Source organism: Cebidichthys violaceus, unplaced genomic scaffold (assembly GCF_023349555.1).
Source record: "Cebidichthys violaceus isolate CVI_PGR_0920_01 unplaced genomic scaffold, fCebVio1.0.p SCAF_10, whole genome shotgun sequence".
NCBI lineage: Eukaryota > Metazoa > Chordata > Actinopteri > Perciformes > Stichaeidae > Cebidichthys > Cebidichthys violaceus.
In genome coordinates this window covers 6,144,583-6,165,382 of record NW_027176263.1, presented here as the reverse complement: position 1 = coordinate 6,165,382, position 20,800 = coordinate 6,144,583, and the positions used below count along the sequence as shown (strand labels likewise).

The 20,800-nt window shown below is 38.2% G+C and overlaps 1 protein-coding gene across 1 annotated transcript in view; it reads right to left on the bottom strand.

Moving 5' to 3' along the window:
- hpse2 (heparanase 2) overlaps positions 1-16,416 on the bottom strand; it is a 50,594-nt gene extending 34,178 nt beyond the window's left edge. The window contains exons 1-3 of the mRNA XM_068717548.1: positions 16,075-16,416; positions 14,066-14,220; positions 13,042-13,203 (exon numbers count right to left, since the gene is read on the bottom strand). Coding sequence (XP_068573649.1) covers positions 13,042-13,203; positions 14,066-14,220; positions 16,075-16,355 — 598 coding nt within the window. The 5' untranslated portion in view covers positions 16,356-16,416. The remainder of the gene's footprint in view (positions 1-13,041; positions 13,204-14,065; positions 14,221-16,074) is intronic.
- Between the last annotated feature and the right edge of the window lie 4,384 nt (positions 16,417-20,800).

Below are 20,800 nucleotides of genomic sequence, written 5' to 3'. Positions count from 1 at the left end.
ACGCTGAACAGCAGTAGCTCACAGTAGACTTAGGACAAAAGGAAAAGGAAGGAAATAACGGCGATGGTTTATCAGTTGTCCAACATTACTACCGAATCCCTTGCAGCATCACTACAGTGTTGAGATGCTAATGTTGGTGTAAATGTGCAGGAGTCCTCCTTATCTTGGCTCTGTTCCCATGTCTTTTCTGGTCCTACAGTGAAGGACTGTGAAAGCGGTGGAGTTCACCGAGGAGAGAAGAACAAGAGCCAGGCTATTAGCGTTGCGAGTGGGGCATGCTGCTGTATCCGACCGGGGGTTTCCTACTCTGCCAGGGGAAGGACCAGGCCAAGCCAAGCCAAGCCAAACATCTGCTCCTGGTTAGAGGTGTCGACTCCTGCCATTCAAAGCAGAGGTTTAAAACCTCAGGCAAAGGTTTCTCTTGCCTGGGCCACTGCAAGCAGTCCTGTACGTTCCCTTGGGGAATGCAGGTCTGAGGAAAATACCACCGAAAATTCAATTCCACTGCTCCTTTCCGTGCTTCACTTCTCCGACCGACTATAATTTCATTACACACTTATGAACTCCTAAAATTCCTTCAATAACAGTTTTAGAGTGAAGGGGCTTGGAGGGCAACCAGCTATGAGAGAGTGCATGAGACCCAGTCATGAGTATAGTCCAGTTATTTCTTTCTTCCTTTCTTCTTTATATCTTTGCGACACATTAACAGCTATTTGCTATAGTTAAGACATAAATTAAATATGTTCAGTGATGTCGATCGGTTTTAAATGTGCTGAGTTCCCGGGACACAGGTGGTTATTTGAGTGGGTCCCCAATAAAATGTGTGTTTTTTACAAATTGCAGTGTTTAACTTGTTTTTGATGTTATACATTACATACACATTTTAGCAAGTCAGAATATCAATATATTTTCTTATTTATATTCAAATCAACCTTTTTTATATATATATTTTAAAGTGTGATTTAATCCATAAAAAAATAAGATACTGTATAGATTAAATAGTTAAACATTTTTAAAAATATGCCTATTTATATTTTACATTTTCCTTTCACTAATTGAGACTATGCACAGATGGTAAGAAAATGGCGTCCACTGGTGAAAACATTTTGTCAACAAGGCTCGTCCCTTGGACAGTAAAGCATCATTGGGTCAACACAGACATAAGTGAACACAGCATCGATCAGCAGCCAATTGATTTATTTACCAATGCCAAGTTTGTAGCCCTGATTGTTGAAATGAAATCTGTGCAGATTGGTCTTGTTGCAACAAAGCCATTTAGTCTCTCCCGCGATAATTGAAACTATGAACATGGGATCTCGTCAGCACAAGATCAGTCAGAAAATGGTGACATCTTGGTGGATTATTTTTTCTAAGCAGAAAGGTTTTACAGATTTGGTGTTGACAATGTAGCATTATAAGGTAAAAATTAGGGTGCGTTCCCTGGCTGCGTCCATGGTGAGTTTACTGCGTCCTTTGAGATTTGAATGCATCAGAGACGCAGGACACGTTCCAAGTAACATCATTGTATTTTTTAAATGTGTTGTACTGCTTAAGTGATGAAAGCCCATAAAATTGTTTAGCTATTTTCTCTGTCATCTTGTAACCATACATCAGCCGGCATCTAATAAAATCTCAAAATATAAACCCAAGGCACCAATTACTGGATACTTAAGCCAATTAACAAAAACAGAAACAAAGAGAAACTTTGGCAAATGAGAAAGAAAACAATTTGGTCACACATCTAACATTAAGCTTCCATTGCCCCTCTAATGAGCCAATAAACTTTTCAGAGGTGACTGATCTTCAGATGTAGCCAAACCGCTATCAGTTGTTGGGCTCAGTAAAAGTAGGTTACCATCCTAACAGCCAAGCCCAAACTGGCTTCCATATGTGCCCGGCCAAGTTTCTAGCATACTCTTTAAGAGTTACAGACAAACAAATACCCAGGCTCTGAAAGAGATGTGGGTTTTGACTGAAATACTTATTCAAAGCTCTGCCTGACCAAAACACACACAGCTTCTCTCACTTCAGTTTACAACATTCTTTCATCTGAAACAAACACGTGTCTGAAAAAAAACAAACACTGTGATCCATTACTACCTAAAGCCGCTCAGTATCTTTCAAAACAAAATGGAAAATTTCAAGGAGACATTTCTGACATGAAGTCAGTTTCCCTAAGACTTCACATTTCAGCCGTTTCCTGGAACTCTGGATTATGTTGTTTGGATACCAGAGTTATTTGTTATTTGGCTGTTTGTGTGACAAAGTCTGCACTGAGTCATTGTTTTGGAAGGTAGCTGGGCACCTGTAGGGTTGAATTTTCTCAAAGAAAAACAGAATATTTGGACCGTGTCTGGATTTATACACAGATGCATGAGAGATTTGATGTTGGAGGTGAGCAAAAAGACAATTAATGCGCTGAATACTAATAATACTAATAAAGATCACATGTAATTAGACTCCTTATCTCCCTTTTTATCATCTGTTCACTTGTGCCACTTTTTTTTTTCACCTTCCTTTATAGTTGTGCATGATGTTGCATAATTATGCATGTTGCATGACAGGAATTTGAGAGAATAAATGTGTAAATTTGTTTAATTTGCCAAATGGTAATTTTGCCATACTGAATAATGCATGTTGATCACAATCTTTTTGAATGCAGCAGCACAGCATTATGAGCAGCAGCATTCACACAATTTAAAAAAACAGACAATTTTTAGGACTGAACAGTGCCTGCTCTGCAGGTGTGTCATGAGATGTTGTTTCAACAATCATTCTCACAGCGAGGCACCGATTTTAGTTATAGTGGAGGAAAATGTTCTTGTTCTTTATTTGACCTTAAATGCAGCTCTGGTGAAGAACATAACATTTACTTGGGCAACATTGAGGCCACTTTTTTCCATCTGCTAGATACCCTCCTTTCATACATATTCTGTCTGAATTTAACATACCCATAAATATAATTTAAGGATATTTCAAGACCCTGTGGTGACACAGCAGATACAGGAGGACAATGTCTACATAAGCAATGTGTTGTTTTATGAATCTAATTTTACAACTTCTTACTTTCAGCTGTAACACACAGATGTTTTCAGAGCTCTTCAGACACCATCTGACACACAGAATAATGAGGAAGTAACGTCTTCACAAATCCCTCTGAGGCGCATTCATGTTCTCGTTTCATGTGAGGGTCAGAGGTCAGTCACAGCCAGGAGCGATGCCTCTGTGCAGGTAGACTCAACACTTTAACAAGGACGGACATGTTTTCTCAATTATTGTGGGGTTTTTTCTTTATTGATTTTACATAGAAGACAATGTTAAATTTGATAAAAGTTCTTTAGAGAAGATCATATTGTAGATTTGGTAAAAATTAAACAGAGAATAAAGTTTTATTTATTGAAATATAAATTAAGCAAAAACAATATATGTATAGTCAGTCACATTTAAATATAAAATAAATATGAAACATGCAGTGTTTTGTTTTCCATCTGTTAACGTGAGAAGTAATCAGAAATAAATAAAGGCCAATAAAAGATTTTTGGAAACACACTTCTTATTAAAAGGTGTTTCCTTAAGAGCGCTCTGAAGATGTTATTTGTGCTCTGAGGCTGTTGGGGAGTCTAACAAGCGTGAAGCTACTGAACCCTGAACACCTACAGCTTTGCTCAACCTTGAAGGCAGTTTTACACCACAGGTGTTAACTGGGTCGAGGGCTCTAAACTGCCAGAGCAGGCTGGGATGGTAAAAAGATTGGTTCAGAAAAAAAACTGAAAACAGTCTTTGTTGGGTATGAGGAAAAATGTTTTACTCATCTATGTACTTTGTTATTTTTTGCTCTTTTCACGTCTCCTCCCACCCCCCGTCTGTCTGTCGCTCTTATTTAATTTCTCACTCCTTCCATCCCCCTTTCCCTTTCCTCTCTCTTAATCTAACTTTGTTCCCTCTCACTCTTGTTTTCCCATTTTGAGGGCTGAGAGCCGAATCTCCCACTCAGCAGGACACCGTGGAGTGATAGATGGCCCCTGACAAGGTCCGACACAATCCAACAAGCCATATGCTCCGAGCGAAAAAAAGAGAAAAAATTAAAGAGGATTCACAAGTGGCCAGAAGAGAAACATGCCAAACTCTTATGCAAGCAACAATGTCTGGAGTTTACAGTAATACATGGGAGATTTGCAAGTGAGATGAATGTACCCGGTGCTCAAGACTGGCTGGCATTTCCTCAGTTAAGTAGGCAAGAAACCAATTTGATCAAAACAAATAATTTAAACTATAGAAAGCTTAAGCAAAGCTACAATGTTGCATACAAACTAGATGAGGAACACATTATAGAGAAGAAATAGGAAGGATGAAAATGATAGATCTCGAAAATATAGAACATATTTAACATTACGTTAAGGTTACAAGGAAAGCCTGAAAAAAATCCTGAGTGAATCTTACATTTAGTCGGAGAAAAGAACGTCATATTATAAAAAAATATGTAATATCAAATACTTCTATTGTGCAATTCATAATAGAAAAATGACAGAACTCCTCTGAACATTACTGATGATGACTGATCAGCTCATGACTATGCTGTATTCTCTCACTACAACCAAAAGGAGACTCTTTCCTTGAACACCCACACACACGTGTAGAAATGCTGCAAACATTTGTGTGACGCTAATGAGTGTGTTAAAATTCCAGCGTAGTTGAAAGAGATAACATCATTCTTAAACACCAGGTCAATTTGCCTCCCTAAACAGAGGTTACAACTTCCTAGCCCCTTACTAGCCCCGACTTCCACTGCAAACTTTAAATACCATGAGTACATATGGACAGGTACACACACACACATATAGGGCAATCTCGAAAAATAACGGACGACAGCCTGAGAGTCAAATTAAGGAAATAAAATGTGTCTCGTTGGTAATGAAGGAGGCATGTTTCCCCTCAGGATAACAATTTCATCTGGACCCATACAGAGCTGAGACACACACACACACACACACACACACACACACACACACACGGTATGAATACACACAGACACACTCAAGAGGTACCAGCATTCCTGCTACAGGTCCATCCCATTGGTACAAACTGGCTCGGAGCAGTCAAGAACACTGTGCCATGATTTGAAATTTGACACAAAACGTATGTTTTCTAGAGTTCTGAGGGAAAATGTGGAGGCTGGATGTCATGCCAAACAATCATAGGAGAGAAAGGACTGCTTTCAAACATTTCCCATGCATCAGGCTATTAAAATGACATTCGTATGCAGGTTGCTGGCACTTGTCTCGGGGCATATTGCAAACACATGGAATTACATGTTACGTCCATCCATGCTTTAAACACTCTAGGTATTCTTTCGATCAACGAAAAACAGACACTTCTGGATCTGTACAGGCCATGTGGAAAAAGGGAAGGAAAAAAAGCAGGCAATAAGGCAATCAAGAGTTTGTCATGCTGAGCTTACATCACTGCTGATAATTGTAAACTGACGGGTAAGAAGGAAAAAATGGCATGTGATAAATTCAGTGAAACACACATAGGATTTAAGGTCATGTGATTTATTGTATTCATGTTCTGACAGAGCTCATTTGTCCGATACTTCTTCTACTTGTACTACTTCTCTGAGGTACATTGTAAAAAGCCTGTGTGCTGCGGGGCTTCATTCTGGATCAAAACATTTTTGCCATGTAAAGAATTATAATTATTAGAGATTATTAGAGACACTGAAACTAAAAAGCAAACATGACTTTAAACACAACGCGGCAAAAAAAAAAAGATGCTCATGGTGACGGAAAGGACTAAACTACTGTGATAAAAAAACGCACATGGAGCAAACTAAATCCTTGTAAACCATAAATGTAAACCACTAAAACTTTACTGCAGGGAATTTTAGTTACAGAGATGGTTTTGAATTAAAAAACACAAAACAAATGTCTTGTTTCACAACAGATATCAGTAGATGAGATACTAGTCAATTGACTGATATAGTGCAGAAAGTTCTTCATGATTCAATGCATAAATGTACTATGTCGGTGTAATAACAATCTCATTTAGAGTTGGTTTTGTCCAGTAGCTGCCAGGTGACTCAGGCAGCCATTGTTTTTGGCGTTCCACCACCACATGCCAAGGTTTCAATTTGTTGTGCCTGGTTTATGCCAGGTGCATTTTTGGCTATTTTCTTCTTGGTCTGGTTTTAATACATCATCAGTTTGTTGCCATCATTTAATCTAATGCCCTAAATAATTTGCCATGAAACCCTAAAATCTAACTGAGCAGGGTCCAAAGCCAATTTGCAATGGGAAGCCTAGCTCATTTAAAGGTAATTTAAATTTCAACTTGGTGTATTCATGGATTCCTTTATAGGCTTTTCTTAGTTCAGTTTGCTACGATGCCATTTGTATCAGCATTCTTTGTTCATATCTGACCACAGACCATTGGCAGATCTTCTCCTCTCACCGTGTGTCTGTGTTCCCTTTCTCTCTTTGTCAATTATTCATAAAAATGTGATTAAAAACTAAAATAATCTACATGAAATCTCAAATAATAATAAAAAAATGTACTTAATACATACAAAATGTTATAGTTAAAATTGTTTTGTTTTAAACTAAGAAGCTAAGATCATTTAAAAAATAGAAAGAAAAAGACAAAATATTGAATTACTAATTTGTGAGGTGAGAGATTAATACAAAACTTCTCTCTTTAAACAAAATATTTAAAGTAATACAAATATGGTAAATATCCCTTCTTAAAAGAGAAGGATATTCATTTGACTTTACCTAACTGTGTGGACAGGTTGGAAAGAAAATCTCTGTTGAACAACTCATAGTTTGGAACCACTGTTCGAGATCATTGAATGCATTTGATGATGTTCCAAAGCTTAATGTTTTTGTATAAAAACTGTGGGTATTCTTGCTGGAGCAGATTTATGAGTTTCGACTCCCCTCAGTTGTTGGCAGTACAGCACAGCAGTTTTCCAGGTCCTTTTCTTTAAAAAGAATAGCAAGCAGTCGGGCAAACCGTAATGTGAAAAACATACACACAACCTTTAAAAGTTCTTTGTTTTACCACTTTACTTTCCAAGATCCACAGCAACTGCTCATATCCAATAAGATCATTACGGATATCAACAAATCAAAGCCGAATATATTCATTATCCCGCTGTGACAGCAAACTGGCTGTAATGCGGCGTTATAGTGTGAAACTTGGCAGGAGAAACTCATAAATCTGCATTCAGCAGCAAGCTGGACACCAAAAACACAATTCACACCTTGTGTGTGAGTGTGAGTGTGTGTGTGAGTGTGTGTGTGTGTGTGTGTGTGTGTGTGTGTGTGTGTGTGTGTGTGTGTGTGTGTGTGTGTGTGTGTGTGTGTGTGTGTGTCTGTGCATTTTCACTGGGGGAATTTTAAACAAAGGAGACGAGGCAGATGTTGGTGGAATAATTCTACTTCTTCCTTGCAAATGAGGTTTGAACATGAGATTAAGGAAAGAGTGGATAAAAGGCTGGGAGGAGTCGTATAGCAGAACTAATAGGAAGGATGGAGCATGTTTCCCACTGTCATAAGAAAATATGTTTTGATTTCTTCAAATGAGTAACAACAGAAAGATATAACTAGAGGCCCTCTGACTATAGACAGCTGTGCCAGTTTGTTTTGATGAAAACATTTTCAAGTCATACACAGATGTTCAGCAAAATCCCCTTTTTATGCTCCTAATGTTTGTCTTCCCCGGTTTTTAACCTTCTGTTGTTCTCCATGTCCTGTTAAGTGACTCATAATAGTTTTTGTCAGAGACATGAATTTCCCTTCAGTCTTATTATTATTATCTTTTTATTGTATTACAGAAAGAACTTTGCACATGAAATTCTTCTTTGATTACTCAGCCAAAGCAATTGCAAAATATTGAAATGTGTGGTTTTTAGTTCCATGAAGTGCACATACTGTAGTTTTCACAGTGTAGTAGAGAATGAAGTGGAGCCCAAGAAGCATTATCCATCCTGCAAAGCAGCTAATTAGGATGCTACAAACTACATACAGTAATAACGTAAAAAAATCACTGTATTATAAACTATTTTAAACTTGGCATCCCCATCATATTTGATATTTTCGGACACATGTCTGGCAGGATTAGAGAATAGTTCAGATATGCCCAAACTTCACTTTTCCTCCATTCTCCTTCCCACAACAACTCAACACTGGACAATTCTGCAAAGCCTACATTCAGAGAAAATGTCCACTGGCAACATTTTTTAAATTCTTGCTTTCAACAACATCTGCACATGGCAACCTAGGTATGGTTAAGTTAGGGAAAGAATATGGACATTGTAAATAAACTATGTTTAGGTTATGTTTAGCGCTAGGAAACCGACCAGTTGGTTAAAGTAGGGTAAAGATAGTGTTGATGGTTAATACATTTTTATAATCTTTTTAATTGCAGGTCTGTGACAGAATGCAAACTCTTATCTCCTGCATGAAGGTCAGACGTGCTACACCGTCCATCATGAGCAGCAGATTCGTCCAAGACCTCCCGTCAATGCCAGAACACGCATCTTGAAAGTCAGCATATTCGGGGTAAAAGTTCAATTTAGATTAACTTTGGCCCAAAAACCTGGTGGAAAATAAGGACAGTGCAAACCGCTCCGCACTCTGGCTTATGCAGCTGTTCAGGAGTACGTAGCCACTTAAAAAATAATGGCCTTGCTCTGTTGCACTTGTACGTTTGTTGTGAAAGCAGGGTTACATTAGTATTGCATCACACCTCTATTTTGTCATTCTCATGTTTCCTTTCAATGGAGCCCTGCAGCTGCAGTGAGAGGCTTCTGGCTGTGACTACTGCACCTCTGTGTCAGTTCAAAGAGAGGGGCTCAGGTATTAGTGTCTGATGTACTCTCAGCAATCTAACAACTGATTAGAAACTGTAAACATTTGTGATACTTGATGCTCCACATCTGAGATCAGACTAAGTAAGAGAGAAAGAGGAGATCATGACGCCAACTTTTGGCCCATTAAAAAAATGTTTATTAATGTGATGCCTCTAACTAAAACTTATGATCAATAAAAAAGTATGACCTCATGGATCATGTGGTATGGCGTCAAACTAATATAGTGTAAATGTTCCTTGAGTTTTCCTCATTGATGAGGTTACTTGTGCTGATAAATGTAGTATGACTCATTCTTTTTTTTTCTTCCTGTACATCTGAGAGACTTGTAAAAGCTGTCTAGCTACAGGAATTATCATGTAAGAAAGAACAGATTCACACAATGTTGCTATTTATTTATCCTTTATTTATGCAGCGGGACCTTATGATTCATGATTAAGCCTACCTTATTGAAGATTATTTGTTTTTCACAAATAAAAGATGTGTGTCCTAACTGTGAAGAAATACAAATATTTGTTTCTTCACAAATTGCAAGGTAAAGTGATTCATGTATGTTTTAGTGGTATTTTAAGAGTTTTATGTTTTGATGAGTCGCAATTATCTTGCAAGGACAATCGTGACATGAAATTGTCACATTATCTGATGTCAATATCCTTTTCAGATGTGCACAATATTTTCTATCTCTTGAAAATCAAAGGAAACATTCAAAGTGAAATCCTTGATCCTTCAAACAGAAATAGCTAAACAGGTTTGCTATTCATTGTCCCACAAGCATCTGCAGACCTTATAACTGAAAACATCCCATGTTTGACTCTTACTTCTCCAGCTTCTCTGTTTTGGGGGGGATTTTCTTCTTACCCGTGTTCTCAAATATTGATCGGCCGGCTTTAGACTACAAGAATAACACAGTATAGGAATTCCTAAATTGAGTTGTGTTTACCCTTTGAGCCTTAAACACACGGAAGAGGCCTTTGAGGTCACAAGGTGAACGGATTGACTGCCTCTCATTCTCTGAAGTGTCAAATAAACATAGGACTTTCACATGAAGTCACAATATACACAGCTAAACTAACAGTAAACATGAGAGGGAAAATGAGGGAGAGGTGTCAAGTTGTGGAGAGGAGGGAAGTGATGGAGGAAGAGAGAGAGAGAATTGAAGAAGTGATGCCTGATGGAGGGAAATGCTCCATGCAGAGACACATAAAATGACCCTGACCATGACCTGGTCTGAACTTATTTTCTCGACTATATTCCCCAGCTGAACGTGTGTGTGTGTGTGTGTGTGTGTGTGTGTGTGTGTGTGTGTGTGTGTGTGTGTGTGTGTGTGTGAGCTCAGAGTGGCTCCATTATTGATAGCTCTAACAAGCCTAGGTCAAAGGTCAGACAGTGGTGAGTGGAAAAGGATGGAGCGAGACTGTTAAAGGTCCTTCAAACAACTACTGCCTTCTCTCTCTCTCTCTTTCTCACACACACACACACACACACACACACACACACACACACACACACACACACACAAAATGAATCTTGACTGATTGTTACCAGACCATATTTAAAAACATCCCTTATGCCTCTGTACCCCTGTTTCTCTCCACCACTGAGAGGCACAGATTCTAGTTTACACAACATGCTTGGAGTTCAACTGAGAATATTGAGAACATAAAGCAAACATATTCACACTCTCAGGACTTTTTCAGCATCATCAATGCTAATTCTGTTATGTTATATTAGTTATTTAAACAGGGTCAATGCCCAATATTGGATTTCACGAGAGGCTAATTTTTGTAGCATAAAAACAAAACGGCAGCTCCTCCTTCACAAACAATCTTTGAACAACATTTCCCATGGGGCAAACCTGCAGCTTGTGTCTGTGCTTAAAAGCATGAGTGTTTCTGTGAGAACACTTCACAGTATATCAGCTTTGGGTAAATAACATCCTTCTGCTTGGCTTCATCCCCTACTTCAAGCCAACTAGTCTGATATCAAATATGGCAGATGCTCAAAAACAGCACGGCGCCGCTCTCCGTCTTTCAACTCTACTTCTACCCCATAAAAGGAACCATCACACCAGGAGTTCACATTAAAAAAGACAAGATACTCCACAATGCCGTTAATCAATCAGTAAAATGATGAAAAAACATTTTATTGAATCAATATTTTCAACTTATATGTCATCATATTTCCAACTGTAAAATCTGTCTAAATATTTACATTTTAATTTGAGGAATTCAACCAAAGTAATTAGAGTCTGCACAACAGTATAAGCTCAAAGGAGCTATGCATATTTTAACATCAGAAAATCATGTCTGTGTTTATTATTACTTGACTATCACCGAGAAGACTCCATGCTGCAAAGCTAAGTGAGCAAGCGATAACATCCTCTTTGTGACAGGAAGCAGCAGGGTTTATGGGAAATGTGGTCCTAATTTTGGGAAACATTACCACTATACCACATGTGTGAGAAAGAGTCTAGTTCTCTCAAACATGGTTTTATTAGTTTACACTTATTTTTTTACCAAAATACAACAATTTATGCATTACTGATAATTATTATAGGGCAACATATTGTCTGGGACTTTAGTAATTGAAGTCACATGATATAATATTCTGTACTTATATGCTCCTGCTAAATGAAATATACAATGCACACCTGAAAATAAACCAAAAATATCATCACATAATCACTATCAGCATGCTTGGTAAAAAAAATGAAAACTACCAAATTCAATGAAAACATTTTAAAATGATGGGCCTCCACAGAACTTGTGGTGACAAAATGAAAGACTGCAAGGGCCATAATGCCTTTTAGCACAGTTGCAACACTACAAGATTAAAAATAGGGTGCTGAACCTCTCACTCCAAAATCTTCCTCTATGTGCCTGTCTACTTTGATAAATGCAACAAGGCCATGTTTCGACTGTTGCACTTGAGAGTATCCGAATTACGCAGCTGATAAATGTTCCACATCTATTACTCATACAGCAACACACAGTGCGGTCCCACCAGTGAAGCGAGACCCTCTAAAAACAAGGGGAACACATTGCCAACTCACTCATGTGAGGCCACCGGTTCTGTGTGTATAATAACTAAACATTTTGGTGACACATCCAACTGCATTCGCTTGAGGTAGATTTGGATTCTTTGATTAACGTAATTTATCAATGTCTTTCCAAAACTCATGGCCAAATATTTCATATTTCTCTGGATCTACAGGGAGCATGGCACCACATCTAACCTTTTATCTGTCTAAAAGGCTTTCTAGGTCTGACTTTTACTGCCGTATAGCACATCAATAATGAATTCTCTTTGATTGGATTCAACTTCCAAGTCCACAATTATTTTTCCAGGAGCTCTTTGGCTTTCAAGACTCACTTTCTGGGTGGTTCTGTGTTTTGGAATAAAAACCCTGCCCACCCAAAAAACTCTCCCCACCCACTATCTTTTCAAGATGCTAAAGAGGATAGGATGTGTGTGTTTCTGTAAGGAGAAGCAACAGAGCAGCAAAGACTAATAGCATTCGGTGTATTGTTCTAACAGTGCCGTTCCTTTTACGATTTCTCAGGGGTTGGAGCTAAACTTTTTGTACTTTTTCTTTTAATTTTCAATTATCTTAACCAACCAACTAACGTTTACTTCTCAGCTCTTTAAATCCATGCGAAGAGTTAACTGATCATTTCTGACACTGACTCAGTCTTTTTTATAGACTCACTCATTACTATGAATCCAAAAACCGCAGTAATTTTAACAGACAAGTCCCTCATTTACTCTCTACTCCTGCCGTTTCTCATTTACATCCAAGTCAATCACAGAAACAGATAAGAAATGCAGCCCACCCAAAATCAGGACTCCAGAGTTCCTTCTGCGGTCAGTTTGAGTTAACTGTAACCAGTGAAAATGTCAGTGCTCTGTTTACTAGCCTCTGCTGCTGCACTCCTCGATCCATCCCCACATTCCTCCTTTACAAATTACATTTGTCATTTAGAAAGCTGATGGTTTACATTGGCATGCTTTGAACCTTGTGTGAGAGAACGCGTGTGTGCACTTACGCATCTGCATGAACGTGCAGGACCCACAAAAGTCCAGACTGTGCTATGTGAACATGGATAACATGCTTCTTAGGATATGAGCAGGCGCCCAAAAAAAGAGCCATTTTTGTGTGTGTAATCTCCTACCTGTTATCGTAATGTTGCTGTAGATGTTGGACAGCTGCTCTTTCAGCAGGACGAGCTGTGTGGTGGCAGCTTTCTCCCTCTGCAGCTCCAGCATTATGTCAGGATGGTTGGCCAGTTTGCAGCCCTTCTGCTCGTCCAATGCAATGTCACTGCGCACTATGTCTGCAAGTGGGCATAGATGGAAGAAATGAAGGCAACGCTAATATTTTTGTTGTCATAGATTTGAACAATTTCATAGCTATGTTGCTATTTTCATCAAAAAATACTATGCACCACAAGTTAAAACACTTTTTGTTTGTTCAATTTGTTTTAAAATTGAATTTGCAAGTAAAGCCTGGTCCACCTGTTGAAACCTGATGTTGTGTCATGTTAAACACACATTTAGTACTTTTCAAAAACAGATATGTCAATGGTAAAATGGACAAATATGTTGAAAAGTAACACTGATGTGTGTTATACGAAGCCATATAGGCTACCATGTTACAAAAACAACATCCTTAGTGCCTTATATTTACTGAGTTGGCATTTTAGCTGTGACACCTAACTAATGATGTCTACTTCACGGACCTTACGATAAATCCTGACGGACACAATTTCAGGTTTTGTTGAAACGCTTTTAAATATGTGTTAAATAAACATTATGGTAATGTCGGAGGTTGTATTTTGAGGCTCAGTTAAATTGATGCGAATTGTGTTAAACAAAGAGGTGTTTCTAATATTTTGTTCAACCCATTTAATAAGTGTAAATATAAGAAGCATCTCTCTAATCTCTCGTGAAGGTAGGATTCATTGTAGTATGCCACTAACAAACTGGCAACTTACTGTAGAAATAAGGAAATGGAGGCTGTTTGAAGTATATAAACGACCTAACATTTGTAGGAAATAATAATTTGCACTAAAATGAACTCGGTGCGTCTGACTGTTCATTTAAAGAGGAGAAACACGGACAGTCGAGGAGCAGACGTCTATGAGTCCGTCAAAAATACACATAGAGACAAGTAGACTAAGAGAAATGTCTAATCACCGTCTTCGTAGTTCTTCAGATAGTAGTCTGGCCCCGGCCCTCTGAACTTGGCGAGGTTCTTCTGGTTGTTGAACTGCAGGAAGTCGGTTCGCTTTCCGCCAAAACGCAAAAAGGCAGGAGACAGGCCGCGCGCTAAGGTCACAAGCCGCTTTGAGCTGCGGACACAAAGGACAGAGTCGCACGGTCATATTTAGGAGGAGCGGATAAGTGATAAGGCAAATCCTAACTCCACTCAATTTAGCCTACTTTAATTCAGATTATTTATAGTTCCTCAGATCAAAAAGATGATCTAACAGAGATACAAATTAAGTCATTTCATTTTGCTGTGGCTGTTTAAGCACCGCAGCCCAATCACAAAACGTCTGCCCTGTTTTTCTCTTTGACATCAGCAGGCCCAAGGAACGGAAGGAAAACGTATTAGCAGCTACAGCAAGTACAGACACACACGCAGCTAAATGGTTTTACTCACCACTATTTTATATTCAAATGACTTCCTCTTTGTGAAGACCAACAGAAATAAGGAGTTTTCCAATAATCGGTAGCTTTTATTTTCAGCTGTCACAAACTCGCCTAAAACAAGATGTTCTTTGCTTATTTTTTGTGCTTTATGCAAATGAAACATATAATTAATTGTCTTTGATAACAAATAGGATAGTATTCAAAATAATACTTTATTATTACTATTATTATATATAGAGAAACTGAACACCATGAAAAAAATAACAATTTAAAAAGTTAATATCCAATGCATATGACGTTTTATGTTACGAAAAATTACAGTATAGAGGGACTTTTATTTTTTGCAAATCGCTGTTTTTTTTATTTACAGCCTACGTGGCAGTCGGCTTAAACTCAACACAATACAATGACGGAAGATACCTAAAGTGACTGCCGACAGGCCTACAGACTGCAGTACAGACCGCTTGTTATTTTAGGCGAAACAAACATTACTCAAATTGTAGTTAATGAGGGTACAATGTATATAATATTCATAATAAAAATACTAAGTTGCTAAAGAGGTTGTGTGAAAGGGAGAATGGTGATGTGGAATTGAAAATTAAAAATGTTATTATGAATTCATTGTAAAATGATAAAAACTGTTGTAGGGACGAATGGGGCACACAAACAGGGTTAAACGTGCGCTCCTCACCTTTTGTCAGTAAATGGTTTCCAGTTTATGAAGTGCACTTGACAAAGTGATGTAGTGTTTTGCCTTGTCTTCTAGATCATGTTTATCTCTGACAATGATACAATGTGATATAGAAACTGAACTAAACAATGAGACTAAATAGCATTAGTCACATTGTATTAAATCAAATCCAGCACATGATAAGTAAACATTCTTGATTAGTTATGTTGCCAAGTTTTGAATTATAAAATGCCATGATTCATAATCCATGGTCTAAACGTGTGCCAGTGGCAACAGTCTCATAATGTGTTAAATTTGGACTGTTCTGAGAAATGCATTGTGGTGAAAATTCACCAAACTGAATGACAGTCACTCAAAACTACATTCTAAACGAATATTAAAACAGCATGGGTGGCATTGGACTCAAGTTAAATTTGACTTTTAGCTGTTTTAAGAGAAAATAACAAAACGTCAAAACTAGATTTGATGACTTGTCAAATTGACATTTTGCATTGTTCCACATGGGTAAGGGGTAAACAATTTTGTCTAATATGAATCGACACACATCCTGTCTGCGTACAGAGCACGATGTGCACTATAACAACAAACCCGAAATGGATAGCCTTTGAACCAATCGCTCACTCTCACCATCTCCTTATTAAATTATATGATTTGGGACTTTGCCAGTCAATGGAAAGCATTCAGTAATGTGGAACATTGCACCACTCAGTGCCCTGAGTGAGGAAGAAACATGCTGGCTCACTCCATGACAATGTAGACAACGTGGCTGCGTGCGTAATGAATAAGAGAACCACAAGACATTTGAGAGGTGGACCGATACAGATTGGTGGTATTGGTGAACAGGAAAACACGCTGGTACCTCAGAAAGTCCAGCCAGCCGTCTTTGATGATCGAAGGGTCCAGCTGCAAAGAAAGGAAGTTGTCGTTGAGGACTCTGATCGGACTGCGGGTGTTGACATCCAGGAGAACCAGTGTCCTCTCCATAAAGCCCGGCCGCTTCCCACCGGCTGCAGATCTCTGATATGTAGAGGAGGTAGAAGAAGAGTAGGAGGAAGAGAGCACCGACTGCACCACCAAAGTAGCTAAAGATGCCAGCCACAGGAAGGACCTTGGGAATACGCACAGTGAGGATTTGGGCATCTTCTTGGTTTGGAGATCAGGAGGATGATTGCGCGTAATGAGAGGGGGAAAAAGCAAATAAACAAACGTTGCTGCCGCGAAGTTCGATGGTGGTTCTTTACCTCGGCCTCATCGATATGGATCTGTCTTCCTGTCTAGTTGTCTCACCCCTCTGCCCCCCGCCCCTCTGAGCATTTTTGGGAGCTGCTCACAAGAGCGCACGCCCCGAGCCAGCCTTCCCGGTTCAGAGAGCCAGAAGCTGGAAGGAGGAGAGGAGGCAGCACCGCCCCTCTAAGGTTCTCAGAGGTATGAGTACAAAATGCTCTCGTTCTCTAGTCTTACAATTTGAGGATCCATTGTCTTCTAAATATTGAAGATAAAGGAGTGTTTTCTGATGAAATCATCATCAATACTTTTTTTAAATCATGTGTGAAATAGTACAAATATCGAAATATATCTGACCAAATTTGAATCCACCAGTTAAGTGAAACCCAAAGAGTGCTCAGTATCAAGAAGAAGCTGCGCACATTTACGTGTGTTATTATGATGACGTTGATGATGATAAAAGAGCTTTTTAGCTTTAACAATGATTACGCCATGTTGGCTATACCTTTTGCGAAGGCAAGAATCTATTTTATTGAAAGATTATTATTTAGTTGAAGAAAAGCATGATTGAGATTAAAATGTATAGTCAAATAAGAAAAAGAAAAAAACACGTTGAAATAAAAGGCATATCAGGGGTTAAACTCAACTAAATTCAGATTTACATAAACTCAAATGCAAATAATAGCCAAGTGATCACTGGCTAAGGTCACCGTAGCACAATTTCAAAGACTGCATCGCAATTCACAAAGTGCAGACACATTGTGAATACAATGTTCCAACAGAAAAATGATCGGCCTAAAACACTCTCCGGTCCTCTACACATTTCGAGAGAACAAAAGAATGCTTCAAAAAGAGAAAAGACATAATCTTGTCAACAGGATATCTCATGTTCCTGCTATGGTGCTTAGATTGTTTCGAAAAACAACAGATTCGTCGTCTGCACTTACGAAATGCAGCTGCTCGTCTTCTCACTGTTAAAAACAAACGGGAGTACATATCACCAGTATTCAGTATACCAGGCCTCCCTCCTCTTGGCTTCCTTTCCGGTTCAGGATTGATTTAAAGATTTCATTGCTTTTCTTAAGGTTTTAAATGGGATGGCGCCACATAACTCTTCGTGATCCTGTTAGAGCACTGAGGTCGACCTTTCCGATGCTCCTGATGTCCCCAGAACTCTGATCTCCGGAACAGTTTACCTTCATCAAAAGCTTTGAAGTACCCCCTCTTCTCGTTGGCGTTTGATTAAGTTGAGCTTGACACTTTTGACTTCAGTTATGTTGTTCTTTTACTACTATTATGTGCACATTATGTTTATTGATTTATTCTGTTGTTATTGTTGTTTGCTTTGTATTCAGTTGTATTTTGTTCTCACCACTTTGGTCAACTTGTTTTGAATGTGCTATAGGCCTACAAATAAAGTTTGACTTGACTTGAATTTATTGCACATTTGTTTAATACCAATGAGATTTGGAGATGGCAACATTCAGATTGGCCTCTTTCCAAAAACATTCAAAACCAATTTGGGATTTAAGTTTCTACACATGGAGCTCACCTATAAACTCTTTATATGACTGATCCAGATGTTTTTTGGGGGGGCACTGGTGAGGAAGACACGCCAAACAAAGTGCCGTCTATTGTGATTTCTCCAGGGCGGTCAGTGTAGCGAGGAGTGGTCGTTTAAGGTCACTGCTGTCTAACAGATGAGCAGCAAATTACGTGAGAAGAAAATGTACCGAGTAAATCCCACCATAATACTTTCCTATCGGCCTACAACACCTCACGTATCCAATAAAGTTTGAAGTTTTACGCACGAAAGTTCACAATAAACCAATCCAGCAGGCTGTATTTTGTAATGACGCATCACCAAAACGTGTTCTGTTAATTCTTCAGCTAAACGTGAAAAGGCAAATGTGCAGTTTGGGGTCACTCCTGAGTGCCAGTTAAGACACACTACCGTGACGCAAAGATGAAACCGGCATTAACAGTATATCTGAGACTCATGTAATCCAGAAATAATGTCTTCTGTATCCGCCCCTTTTGTAGAGATTGTAGCAGATCGTTGTCATTTTGTCTCAGCTAGATATAGTTGACATGAGGTTTCAATTACCTACTTTTTAAAAACATATATATCTGTAGGTTCCTGAATAACTTTGCTATGACACATCTGGCATGTCACTGATAGATTTGGGGATGTTTTCTAAGATCTTTCTAAAATAAACTTAACCCTAACGAAACATATATATGTATATATATATATATATATATATATATATATATATATATATATATATATATATATATATATATATATATATATATATTAAATACATGTGTTTGTGCGATTTTGGTGTGTTAGTATGTTTAGAGCATTTTTACAACATTTTTATTTTTGCTGCATGTTGCAGCTTTTTGATCGACAGTTGGAGGAACTGTTGAAATAAAAAAGATTTAAAATGTTCGGACAGATGTGAGGTACAACACCATGACCTTTACACACTTAGCTGCACCGAATATTTTAAGGAATTGCGTGCAAAAAGAGATAAGATCCGTAGTTTAAAACGTATATAACTGTATGCTATAGGCAATAGTTTAACAGCCTGTTCTGAATGAACTCTTTTATTGAACATAAACTAGTTCTTCTAACAAGTAAAAGTATGCCCTTTGAATTCACAGGTTTGAAGGTGGACTTTGAGTATTAATATTTAAAAAAATACTTGGGAGCTCGTGGGCCTATCTGCTTCTACTGTACGTGAAGTTCGAAACGTTTTGCTTAGCAAAACACAAGTGTTATCAGTGTTGATTACATTTAGTATTTATTCAGGAATTTTATTTGACTTTAACTTTACGTTATTTTACGCATTTAAAGTAATTAGATTACATAATTTGGACACTGTAACAATAGCAGGCTTTCACTGTGGACTCGTGGATGGGGAAGTGTATTAACTCACAAATACTGATCAACTGGCAGTATTGAAGATTACACGTTCTAATAAGTTTATAATAAGAAACATGTTTAGCCAAACAGAGGAATGTTCTGTAGAGCAATATGAGTGATTTTTTTCTTATTTTTATCTGCCCACGACAAAGTTTAAATATCGACACAACTAATGTTAAATACAACAGAAAGTGCAGCTTTTATTTTATGATAATTTAAACAGAGAACATTTAGTCCGAAGGTAGGTTATCGGAGATGTTCAAATTGGAGGATATTGTTTTAGTAGAAGTGCAGACAAGACACGTTTAAAGTAGCCAGATTGTTTTGTTCTTGTGTGCAAAGTATTTTTCTCTAAATGTTGTGGATGTGTGGCTGATGGAGAGCAGAGAGACTGTGGAAATGTTAAAGACCAGAACTCAGTTCTCACCTTCAGTTTCCTAACTCGTAAATCCGAAAGGCGACCATCGACCTTTGTTGCACGAGGGCTTCACTGTATATTCAAGAGCAGCTGATCAATCAGCAATAACTAACAATAATGGTAATCTATTTTCCTGAATCCGAATTCATATTTCATGTTCCTAATATTAAAATGCCTACTTCATCTGTGGTAGTCCCATTAACAAGTCGGTCTTTATGTATAATGCATTCCATGGAATATACAAGTTTTATGTGATTATAAAGCTGCAGGATCTAAATGTATATTTCTAAAATGTGTTGAAAGACTATAACAATTATTCAATTTATTATAGGATGCGAATTCTGAAAAACAAATGGATATCTTATGACAAATAAGTAAATCCAAACACATTATCCCGTGTAATAAGCCTGATATCTACTAGGATCTAGGTAGAGTAGACTTATTTTCAGAAACAGAGGATAATACTGCCATCTAGTGGAGACAGCAAGAACACATTTTAGCTGTGTAATATTTGCTGCTCCCAACTAATATTGCCGCACAAATAAAAGCTCTACGATTGTGTTTCTTAAAACTCAGCGATATAGGATCTGAATTATGGTTGTGGTGACCCTCTAAATTCTGTATTTATATGTGTTTTTTCTTCATCATAAAGGTTACATTTGTGCTTTACATTAATTCTAGCCTAGGGGTTTCTAAAGGCTAGCCGCAGGTGTTGTTTGATCCCGTGTGTATGACATTAATCATTCATGGCTGGGCATTTCCTGCCTTCTATTTTTAGAAAGTGGCAAAAAGCAAATAAGACAGGCCTACGTCACGATTTGTCATGCATATTTAAAGACTCTGGTCTCTCTCTCTCTCTCTCTCTCTCTCTCTCTCTCTCTCTCTCTCTCTCTCTCTCTCTCTCTCTCTAACGTACCCATTCTTTTCTGCGTGGATATGGCCACCCAGCTGCTGCTGCTGCTGCTGCTCCATCCAGCCCATCCGCAGACCACGTGACCTAGTTCTCCC